General features: G+C 40.8%; 1 protein-coding gene across 3 annotated transcripts; it reads right to left on the bottom strand.

The window, feature by feature from the left end:
* Positions 1–465: 465 nt before the first annotated feature.
* On the bottom strand, positions 466–11697 carry lamp2 (lysosomal-associated membrane protein 2). Of its 3 annotated transcripts, none has more exons than XM_035162082.2 (9): positions 11521–11697; positions 9186–9298; positions 8408–8618; positions 8164–8325; positions 7832–8067; positions 7591–7710; positions 7404–7458; positions 7139–7309; positions 466–1772 (listed from the first exon to the last, which is right to left on the bottom strand). In XM_035162082.2, the coding sequence occupies exons 1-9, from the start codon at positions 11564–11566 to the stop codon at positions 1630–1632; spliced, it is 1257 nt and encodes a 418-aa protein (XP_035017973.1). In that variant the 5' UTR covers positions 11567–11697; the 3' UTR covers positions 466–1629. The 3 variants fall into 3 exon arrangements, with proteins under 3 accessions (XP_035017973.1, XP_035017972.1, XP_035017974.1); XM_035162081.2 differs by having other exon boundaries at positions 1631–3081; XM_035162083.2 differs by lacking the exon at positions 466–1772 and adding an exon at positions 3259–6126 and having other exon boundaries at positions 11521–11696.
* Positions 11698–11712: the final 15 nt, after the last annotated feature.

Genomic DNA, 11712 nt, shown 5'->3' with positions numbered 1-11712 from the left:
CAGTTCACGTCTCGTTTACAACCACTAACCTTTGAATTCAGTTTAGTCACAAGACTGTCATGCTCCTGCTCTTCACCTTCACAATAAAAACAGAATAAGAACTTCTTAAAGTTTGAGCTCCGAGCTAGTGGGGCCTTGTTTGGGGCTTTTCTGATCATGGTGTCATTGCAGTTCTAACAACTTTGTGATGGCTGTGTACAAATCTAATCTGATTTGTTTTCCTTTCTCTTGTTTGTTTGTCGTTAATTTTATTTCTTTGGGCGTCAAAGCTCTGCTATGAAATGCAAATATACATCATATCTCATCGCCTGACTTTATTTTGTATAACAGAAAAATAAAATAAATAGATAGCAAACAAAAAAATGGATTTAACTTAACATGAAATATTTATTTTTACAAAAATTAAATATGACATTGTTGGATGTGATGCAACGATGCTACCCGTAGACAAGGAGGACAGCGATACAAAACAAGAACGAAACTTTATTTAATTTGTTCCCCGCTTGTGTTAAACAAGCAAACAAACTCCTCATCACATTCTTCATCAGATGGAGACAAGATTCAAGCAAGCGAGTCAGTGGTGCACAACAGAAAGGCACAAAACTGTTGGAGGGAGTGATGAACTGATGAACAGAGGATGAACCGTACAGAGCGACTGAGGACATATAAATCGTGGTCTTCATCCTTGACCTGCTCATGCTGTGAATGTTCCTGGAGCCTCACATGGAGAAAAAGTGTAGTGATCTTCCTCGAAATAAAGTTTAGGTACAAACAACCAAGTTTGATTTGTGGTGACGTGTGAAAATCTAAATTCAAACTGAGTCAGAGACTCTTGACCAAACTTTTGAATTGGATTAAAAAAGGAACAACACAATTATCAATTCATTAAATTAAAACATAGAAATCTCTTTTATTTAAGAGAAGTGCACATTTCTTTAAAAATAAAAGTCTTAAATCTTCCGAACATGAGTGACAGAAACCATGAAAACATGACCTCACACATTTTTTTTAAACCTGGTACCAAAGCTGGTAAAGTTAGTTTCCCTTTAATCAAGCCACAACTAAATGACTCTGTGTGCAACTGATTAATCTGTTAATTCATGTTGTGTGAAGGTTAAAGAAATCTGGGATATGGGTCTATTGGCTTGCTCGTACATTCACGTCATCAAATATCAATGTCATTCATTCTATACAAGAGTCATTTACACATATACTATTATACAGCACAGAAACTGAGAGGAAAAAGCCTCTCTCTCTGGAGGAGGGTGGGGGAGGAGGTGGACGGCTACTCACAGCCATAAATTGAATCTTTAACTCATGCAATCTATAATCAATGATGCAAATATATCGATCTTAAATGTCTCGGTACTGGATTCAGTCATTGGCATCAAAGCGAAAACAAAGGAAACCAGTGGGGAGGTCGCTGGGACAGATTTTAATCTGGGAACGAGAAAGAAGCGGAGGGATATTTTCAGGGAGACGCTGCCTCATCACAGGAAACAGAAAAAGAAGCAGAAACGGGGATGCCTTTGTTGAGCTGAAGAGCAAGGAGGAGGTTCAGGAGGGAGATTATTTGTCAGGAGCTGTGAGGGTCAGAAAGGTGTGAGAGGCAGAAGCAGCCGGGTTGGATTATACAGACTGGTAGCCAGTGCGACTCTTCCTCCGGCCAATCAGGTAAGAGATAAGCACAAGGATGATTAGGAAGCTGAGCGCCACGCCCACTGCAATGGGCACCAAAAAGCTCAAGTCAGAGTCCATGAAGCATTCGTCAGCTGACAGACGGAGAGAGGAGACAGAGACAGCGGGTTAGTGGTCGGCAGAAAACACTCAGAGAACGACACGGAGGGTTAGAGAGAGAGAGAAGAGACGCTGCAACACAGATCAGTACCTATGAAACGTGGAATCAACAGAGTCCATTAGTGGAAAAGCAAGTGGACATGAATTATTATTCTCTGTGAGCGTCAATGGAACAGGTTGATATTTTTTGGGAAATACGCCAAATGCTTTCATGCCTAAAGTAAAACTAGATCTGCAGCAAATTGCACAAGCTCAGAAATCAGTCCCCTAAACATGCCGGACTTTTTCATCAAGATCCAAGAATTGTTCTTTGAGAAATCAATGAAAATGTGTTGTAATGTAATGTTAAATAAAGTGAAAGAATATTCCTGAATCGGCACTGAAATTGAATAGTTTCTTCCTTTGATCCATACTGCAGCCTTCCTACAAGTTTCATGGATATCAGGTTGGTATTTTTTGTGTCATCCCGTTAACAAACAAACGCAGATGTAAACAAACTCCTTGGCGGTGGTTCTAAGAATAGTGAAGCTACAGTCTGTTAATCTACAATAAGACTAGTAAACTGCTAGCTCCTCCCTGCCTTTCTTCAACTGATGTGACATGACTTGTCTGTTAAATGTTTAAAAAAAACTTAAGTGGAAAAGTTACATGTTGAACTTTCACAGGGAGGAACTTTTGTTCTTGGCCGGGAGCAGTGAATTCCTGCGTTCGTGTGCATCGGTGGAACCTGAACACTGCTGCTCCACACCAGGATCACTGCTGTGCAGACTCTTGCTCCAAATGACGTCAAAAAGCTCAAGATGGCAGCGCCTGCATCCCGTGTGTTTAAGAAAAAACATCATCCATCTTTATATGCAGTCTATGGGACAGACCAAGGCCAGCTGTTGACTTATTTCCACTCTTTATGCTAAGATAAGTGAACCAGCTTGCAGCTTCACATTTATCGGAGCCGCAGCTCTGAGCAAGAAAGCAAATAAGCGCATTTCCCAAACTGTTCCTCTACAAAGACATTTAGGCAGTTAAAGCACCGAACACTACATGGAAACATTAATACAACACATGCTGGTAATTTTTCACAATTAAGTCGAAACAAACAAGCAGCTATTCACCGATTACCCTCTGTGTTTATTTGCAAATGTAACTAGAAAGACTCGTAGCCGGTGGACATGTTTCTCTTTCTCCCGATGAAATAGGCCAGAAGAACGATAACAATGAGAACAAGCAGGGCAACTCCGACAGCTATGGGAACAAGGAAGCTGTCCACATCGGTCTTGCATTCCTCAGCTAGACGAGAGTGAAGAAAGCAGAGAGGTGAACAGTCTCATAGGCTGAACAGAAATCTAAAATATTAAATGATGAATGTATGGATGGCAGGGAAAGACACAAAGCTTGCTATCCAAGATATTCATGGAAAGTAACATTGAACCATTTTGAAAAAAGGAATAAACATTCACTCGAGTGTCCAGGACACATTTTTATTTCAAGAAATCTTAAAATGCTAAAAAGCTCCACTTGAGTCCGACACACAATTTGAAATCAAATTTATTAGAGCTAACAGCGAGAGGGATTGGAGATGAAATCAACAGTCACTTTGTTTCCACAGAGCACATGAATTGATCTTTAATAAGATGCTCTTGCAGCACAAATTCCCTTTGCTGAACATGTGTGTGCAATGTTCTCAGTGGAGAGGAGGAATAAAACAAAAAGAGCCGAATCATAGTGGGCGAGAATCTCAACAGCATCAATGAGTTAATGAATGAAAAAAGAAAAAAACAGTCATTATTGAGAAAGGCACAGTGATCCTGATGGAAGAACCGGTTAGATGGTTCACTGAGAACAAGGGACACACATACCTTTTAACATTCATACTGGTGCTGCAAGAGCATCTTTATAATTAAGGCAATTGAGTTTACACAAAGCTGAAATACACACGACAGCAACAATCACAAGCAGAAAGTCAAAGCTCATGTTTGATAATTATAGCAAAGTTATTCATACACACGCACAACGTCCTGGGGAAGACTATATCAAATGCAACTTAAAGATCCAACTCATTTCTCTTAGTTTTCATCCTCAGTGTCGTTTACCGTCTGCTCTGCTCCAGCTCTGAATGAAGAGCTGCAACGAGTCAAACAGTACACGACACTCTGCAAGAATCAAGCAAAAATAAGCAGCTACTACCACGTGTCACTTCAGCTCTCTATCGTTACAGATACACGCGTGCATGGGCTTGCCTGCATCCCTGACGCTGCTTCACTGAAACCTACGCTGCCTCGTTTACGAAGGCCCTGAAAACCTATTTTCACCTTCTCACTGCGTGTGCCCGGCTCCAAAATAGAAACATTCTCTGTTACGTCTATGTCACATGAGATCAGATCATTGATTTCACTGCACCATTCTGGATTTGGTAATATTTGAGAGATGTGTGGGGACTTTCGTCTTTTTGTCCGTGTTGCTCCCACACGGTTTTGAATAGGCAGACGAGCTGAGATTATAAAAGGAATAATTCCACATTTTGAATTCCTTTGAAAGAGAATTCATACCAGGCTCACTACCAAGCTACTCGTCAGAGCCACGCTAGCTGTTTCCCTCCGTTTCCAGTCTTTGTGCTAAGCCATGCTAACAGCTCCTGGCTTCATCTTCAATCTTCTCATCAAACTCTTGAAAAGAAAACAAATAAGTTCCCTAAATGTAAAACTATTCCTTTGGTAAACTTCTTCATAAACTCAAAGATATTTTTAGAAGTTATGATGTAATGCTTCAGATTTGATACAGAGTTTTCAGGGTCTTTAACGTCCCCTGGTCCAGCGGCAGCCCTCAGAGCTCAGGCCTCTACACAGGTGAAACAATGCTACAACAGTCTCAACACAAAGCAAAAGGTAAAGAGCGTCTTAGTGCATTTATATGTAAATATCCTCGTTTCAGAATTGTCTGTGCTGAAAGTGACACAATAGTACTATCGATCCCTTTTTCTGAACCTAATGCCAAAATATATCGAGGGAAAGAAAAAAAAAAAAAAAGCTAACCCTTCTTCTCAGACTTACTCTCTGGCTGCAACATGTGCAAATGTAACAGACCCTTTTAACAGCAGACATGTTGTCATTGTTTAGCAGGAAGAGTAAAGGTGTGATTAATAACAGTAACAACAGCTTCATCCCATCAGTTTGACATTTGTGTGTGAATCAGCCACTGTTGTGTCATTAGCTCCACCAGGACTTTTACTGCTTGATCTATGTTTAAATGTCGTCCATGAAAAAGGTTTATAGACGTTAAAACAACTCACACTTTGATTTTACATGTTTACAAAACAGGACAATTATTCCAATGTTTCTCCTGCTCTGCAGGGGCAAACATGGGCTAAAGCATATTTCCTTTAGCAACAAAGAAAGAAGACCTTCGTCCTTTCAAATGAATTTCATAGAACAAAGAAAAAAAGCTACTTGACCATCTTCCTTCGTTTTTTGTTAAGGAAATGTTCTGAAATGAAATCTGAGGTGAAATTATGATTCCTATGTGTCTCAATTTAAATAATTACTGGGATGAAAAGTCAAACCATAAAAAGGAAGTTAAAACTCAAATGTACACACAGATTAAATGATGGCAAATGCAAACAAAAGGGGGAATGTCTGCGGAGCAAGTGCAGGATCCCACTGCAACAGACTGTCACAAATCTTTTACTAAAATAAAATAAAAATTCATGTTCAGGGACTTTTTTTTTTTAAATGTAGAAGTCCGACAGTACCGGTATCACTTCTATATACTGCATACGGAAAATCACTTTTTATGTGACTGTGATTATTTAAAATTTGGAGAGGTGGGTCTTGCACTTGCTCATCAACAAAAAATGAAAACACAACAAAAAAAAGAAAAAGACAAATATCCAGAAGTCAACAGAAAGGAACATAAAAATTGGGGGTAAACAAGTTTGGTCCTTGAGAATTACACCAAACCCTCCACCTTTACAAGACCCTTGAGGTGACTGTAATTCAAAAAATGCTATGAAAGCATCTCATGTCTAATATCTCCAATATCAAAAGACAGTAAAATTTCATTTTTCTGAGTTTTTTCCTGAAGAGACTTTGTTTATTTTAGATTATGGGGGTTCTCCTCTCTCCGTCTGTCAGCTGACGTTTTTATTTAAAACCCCCAAGGACCAGGCTTGGGAGCCCCGTGATATTTCAGGAGTGATTTAAAGGGTCTGATATCCGACATAAGTCTTTCTTCGACCAATCACGTAAGCGACCACTACAATGAGAATCAAGCCAGCCAGAGCAGCGCCAACAATGATTGGGATTAAGATGCTGGTGTCATCCAATGAACATTCATGGGCTGCAGATAGAGAGAGAGTCAGTCAGTGATTTTCTGATCAACAACAGACAAGAGTGAAGCTCTAATTAATAATAGTATTTTCTGTTCTGAGGATCTAAGCCAGCTATTCCCGAAACTGGGGGTCGGGGCACCACCTTGACCCCTTTTCAGGGGAAAATATCTCAAGCTTATAAAGTTGTTAATATAATCACACATGAATTTTTCCCATGGTTGATATGAAGTAGAACAGCCAGAATAATGACCTTCTAGTGGTACAAATACTAAGAAATTAATTGATTTGGTCGCTTGAAACAAACAACAAATATCTCATTAGCTAGAACCAAAACATTTCCCATTGTTTTTGATTTAACCCCAAACATATGTTGCTCAAAATTATAAGTTGAATTTTGTGAAAGCAACTCGGCATCTTTGCTTCATTTGGTATTTGTGGATATATAAATATGTACATTTGCCGCGTCTCTATCTCCACCCACCCCTCAGCCGCAGCTCTCACTTGCTCATCAGAACACATAAACCTCGGCTTATGTTGTTTTTCCGGCTACTGTAGGCTACACCATGGCAAACAGTAATATAGGCGTATTTCTGGCAAACATGTTCGAACCAGAAACCGAATCTGAACATGACGAAGAAGAACAGTGAATTGTACAAGTCATATCAGAATGGTAATGTATTTTTTTTATTTCTCTCTGACATGTAAGAAATGCAACAGAAATGGATAACGTGAGCCTTCATAATCACACAGTTAATGATGGGTTGTTAATGTTAGATAAACCCAGGTCTTGATGGTCAGCTCTGACTTGGGTACCTCAGCTAACTTCGCTTGTAAAAAACAGACAGTTAACTAGACCTGGCTTCTTCTCTGATGTCCCTTCTAATGCTACGGAGAACTGACCGGTCTCAGAGGTATGATATGGTGAATGTGACATATGAAACATTAACAGGATAAGATTTGTACTATATAAAAAACACCATGAGTTTTCATTGGAGGAGAGGATTTTAAAGATTAGCCTACCTGTATTGAAAACCCCCTTTGCGATTCCAAAGGGCTGCACTCGCAGGTTGAAGGTGTAGAAGCTGAGCAGGTTGGTGATGGTGTAGTTCTGCTCCTTGTTGCACATGTAGGAGCTGCCGATGGCCGCCTCCCATAGAGTCAGGTTGGTGTTCACCGCATTAAAGTCCACACCTTTAAACAAATAACAGAGATATAAAGAATAACATTAGCTTGTGCCTCAGAATGGTGCCTGATGTATGTGGGTAGATGTGATTCTTCTAATTACCAGAGCCCGTCTTTGCGGTGAAGTTGACGGCATGCAGGCGGAACTTTGCTGTGTCCTGTTAAAAGAAAAATACAAGTTTATTTGTATTCAACAGGGACATTGAAGACAGACAGTAGATGTCGGAAAAGAGAGAAGCACCACATGTTTTTATCAAATGGATATTAACAAGATACTGTCAAGGACTTACATTAATGAAGGTCAACATGATGGTCATAGTGCTTGACACCAACTGCAGCTCGCTGCTGTTGACTCCACACGATCCAGATGCCGTGGTCTTGTTGGGTTCGAGGTTCATCTCCTGATACGTCTGTGTCAGAGGGAAGAGAAAGACATCCATTCAGCAGAGTCTGTGGAAGAACATCTGTGTATGACCTGGGAAACATAAGGGCCATAACCACAGTGTGATCATTCTGTGTTTCTGAACGTACCTCTCCTTGCTTGATACTGATCCGCAGGCCAAAGTCGGCCAACAGGCAGACTGTGGTGTTGTCCGAGTTGACGCTGTACTTCCCAGTGTTGGGAGGAGGGAGGGTGGGCGTTGGGGTGGTGGTAGGAGGAGGGGCAGTGGAAGTGGCGTTTGTGACAGGAGCTGGGGTGGTTGCATTGGTGCCTTGAGTGGTCGGGGGAGGAGAGGTTACGGGTTGATCCGCACTACAAGATGTTACTGTGCGAAGGAAATAACAGACAGAAAAGATCAATAACACAAACAGCAGAGAAACATTACAGCCGGGATGAAATGTGTTGCTGCAGCCGCACTTACTATTTTCACTCTTGTTGCCTTCACTCACAAAAGCCTGTATGAGCACGCTGGACAGTGTCATATTGACCATATCAGTAAGTATCATGTCTTTACTGTTGCACGAGTAGCAGGTATCCACACCCACGTTTGTAATCTGAGACTTCACGGTCACGGATGCAGTTTCTAGAAGAAATTCAAACACGCATTAGTTCAATACCGTTCATTCACTTTTTGTTTTGCTGGCACTGAGAGGTGTAGAAGTTACCATTTGATCCAGAGCTAGGGAAGACAGTGGTGTCACTGAGGTTGTAGGAAAAGGTGATGTAGTCTGCCTGGTACACATTTCCATCCATGGTGAAGTTCACACTCCAGGAGCGCCCGTCTCCGAAATTAAGCTTCAGCGTTGAGCTTGTGGCGCCGCATTCACTTCCATTGGTTGTGACTTCACTTGGAAGTTCGAACTCAACTGTGTCAATCTGAAATGAGAGCAAAGTGAATTCTTAATTAACAGGATTATATGAGTTTAATGTTTAACTGGTAAAAAGCTGACTTGACGGATCTCAAAAGAATAATGACCTCCTAGAGTTTGAGAGCCTGCGACAGACTTACCGATGCTAAGTATAATCATACTTAATGTAAAAATATTTGCCTCCAAACCACAAACTTATTTCAGTATTCTTTTGTTTATCTTATGTACTTGACGAATATAATAATTCTCAAAATTACAAACATTTCTGTGACCTTCTTTCAACAGACCGACATAACAATAGCAGGATATGCATCAGGAAGACATGCCAACTAAAATGCTGAAAAGCAAGAATCCTTTTGCCTGCTCGTGACTCCCTGTATTTCTCCTCTCCATGAGGACATTTGCTTTCACAAGAGTTGTCTGACAGTCACGTAGTTGAGGTGGCCTGAGAAGATCGAATTGCATTGCTTGGCTTTGATTACATACTGTAAGGATAACGTGCAGGCTGTTGTAAATACACCCAACATCATGGCGGGACATCTCACGATCATTGTGATTAAGACTAGACACTCACCTTCTCTCCAGCTGGATACGAGACTGAGAAGTTGACCATGAGGTTGGCATAGAGGCAGAGCTTGCCCTCTTTGTCTGTGACGTTCACTTCAACGCCATGTGACAGCTGGAAGACTGAAAAGAAAAAGGAAAATTACACTATTGATTTCTATAATCATTATATATAACTGGAAGAAGTCCAGTTGGAATTTAATAAGTGGAAACTTAAGAACACTTATATTAAGGACGTATGAAGCCTGTCTGTTCCAGTATGGAAGATTAATAACTCAAAATAACCAGCAAGACAGGAATACAATTTTCCTCCTGATATTGGTAAATCTGCTTAGCCAACACCATGCACTTAAATATTACTTGGATTAGTGAATTTTCCAAATGGTACAAATGTTGGCACGAAACCTTAATTACAGATTACATAAAACAACCAATTTCCTTCTGTGAAATGATAAAATTCCAAACAAACACTTAATGGCTAAAGCTATACGAGGTTCCCTGTCACATAAGTTTAAATATGAGCTTTTCCTAAATATATAAAAATCCCATGATCAAATGTTGCACAACAAACCACTTTTGTAAAATCTTCAGATGACACAATTGAAGTTTTTTTCTTTTCACTTGCTCTGAGAAACCATGCAATAATAAAGGAGAGTGGTCAAAGTCCAGTCACAGTATCTATATGATGTTTACAATATGCACAGTCATCAACTGCACAACTGCAAAACAGCACAGCCCCCAGGTGTCATCAACTTATAAAGCAGCTGACAGAATGTGACCTGGCTATAAAAGACTATTTATACTGAAGTGTCAGACCGGGATACATAACGTTTGCCAAGTTACACCACACCAGGCAGTATTTGTGTGTCTAAACTGAGCTCTTTTGTCCAAACTGAGGTTAATTGTTATAACGAGGGGTCGACATACTTCCAGAGGAAAAGGGTCTGCCAATGACAATTGTAACATTTGCCGTGCAATTGTTGGTTTGATTAGCATTTATCACTTTTGTTGACATCTCATTCAGGAGCAAATTAAATGACGGTTGTAATGTGGTTGCAGACCTTTATTTTTGCTAGATTTGATCTTATATGGGCTGAATCCTGATTCATGGATACTTTTTGATGACACGTACAAGGTTGGGTAGGTTTACTTGCACATTACTATCCTGGTTTTAAGTCTTAACCTGTATTCATCACATTCAGGACACATAGAACATTAGAAACCACATCCACAATTCTAACCATAACCATGCCCCCCTTTCATTCAGGATTGTAAAAACAAGATATGTTGTTTACATGTGCAAAAGCCGGATCAGTAGCAGGACACTCACATGTATGTCATCACACTCGGTTTATTCTCCTGCCTTCAATGTGGACTTTCCAGAAAAACGAGCCCAACATCAGCACTTGAGACAAAACTACTCCCTATTTAAAATGCTGATTTGAGAATTGATCTGGTTTGTAGTGAGAGCTAAATATTCTACATTCATCTTTTTATGTACTTTTATGCAAGTAACCTGAGATAATTAACCACACCACATGGCGTTAGCTCAACTGTGACTTGTTCCAACTGTGCTGTCCCGTGCTAACTTACTTAAACCCAATCCAACCAATTGGATGCTAACGCTAAGTTGCTAATGCTACCTACTGGAGCCATATAACGTTTAATAACGTGCACACCGGGCTTTGAGCGTAATTTGACTCTTTTGACGTTGGTGTGTTTTATTAACATTATTAGGCAGCAGACGCGATTCCGATAACCTTGTGTTTAACCTTCATCTCGAACTTTAGCTTTCAAAACAAGTGTTAACCAATCGGCCAGCTAACGGCTAAGCTAGCTGCCCGGCCAGCACATTTTGACACAGCAGTCTTTTAAACGCTAAAGCTAGCTTGTCAGTTTATTTGTAATGTGTGGTTTTGTTATAAAATGGAGGTTTGATTAAGATAAATAGCGATTATATGGTTAAAACGTGGCTGTTTGGATGTCACGCGACCCGTCTGGTTGTCGCAGGACTGCGTTGCTGGCGTAGGTAACAATTAGCAGCCAAGCTAAGCTACGTTAGCACAACATCTCAACTGGACTGCTCCAGCTGGTGGTAAGTTTCCAGGCCTGTGGAGCAAATACGAACAGACCAGGGATGTGTCTATAACATTAAATACCAGAGATACAAAAAGATACGCTTCTTTAATATCTCATTTCACCAGCTGTTAGCCGGAGCCCGGCTGCACCAGGCCCGGGTTAGGGAGTCCCGTAAGTTTGATCACGTCACTTCGCAGAATCGGATGTTTTTTTTACATCACTTGTTTGAAGCCGATTTAAAGCTGAATCCATGTCGTGGTACGTACCGATCCCAGCGGCGAGGAGCGAAACGAATGCAGCGAATCGGGCCATGGTGGCCGGAGAGATTTTTTGGAGTGTCCGCCGCCGGAGAGGAGAAGAGAGAGATGCCCGGCCAGGTCGCTCAGTCTGCGGTGTTGTGAGCTGTGGGAGAGCCGCTGCCGACTGTACCAGGAAATGTGTCACATGACAGCGAGCAG

The sequence above is a fragment of the Hippoglossus stenolepis genome, chromosome 7 (genome assembly GCF_022539355.2).
Source record: "Hippoglossus stenolepis isolate QCI-W04-F060 chromosome 7, HSTE1.2, whole genome shotgun sequence".
Lineage (NCBI taxonomy): Eukaryota > Metazoa > Chordata > Actinopteri > Pleuronectiformes > Pleuronectidae > Hippoglossus > Hippoglossus stenolepis.
The sequence above is the reverse complement of the archived record's forward strand: the minus strand, read 5'-3'. Positions and strand labels throughout refer to the sequence as shown.

Coding starts and splice junctions, on each gene's coding strand:
- lamp2 (XM_035162082.2), bottom strand. CDS start 11,566: ATGGCCCGATTCGCTGCATTCGTTTCGCTCCTCGCCGCTGGGATCG. Junction 9,299..11,520: donor GCTCCTCGCCGCTGGGATCG/GTACGTACCACG, acceptor TTTTCTTTTCAG/TCTTCCAGCTGTCACATGGC. Junction 7,711..7,831: donor TCAGTATCAAGCAAGGAGAG/GTACGTTCAGAA, acceptor CCTCTGACACAG/ACGTATCAGGAGATGAACCT.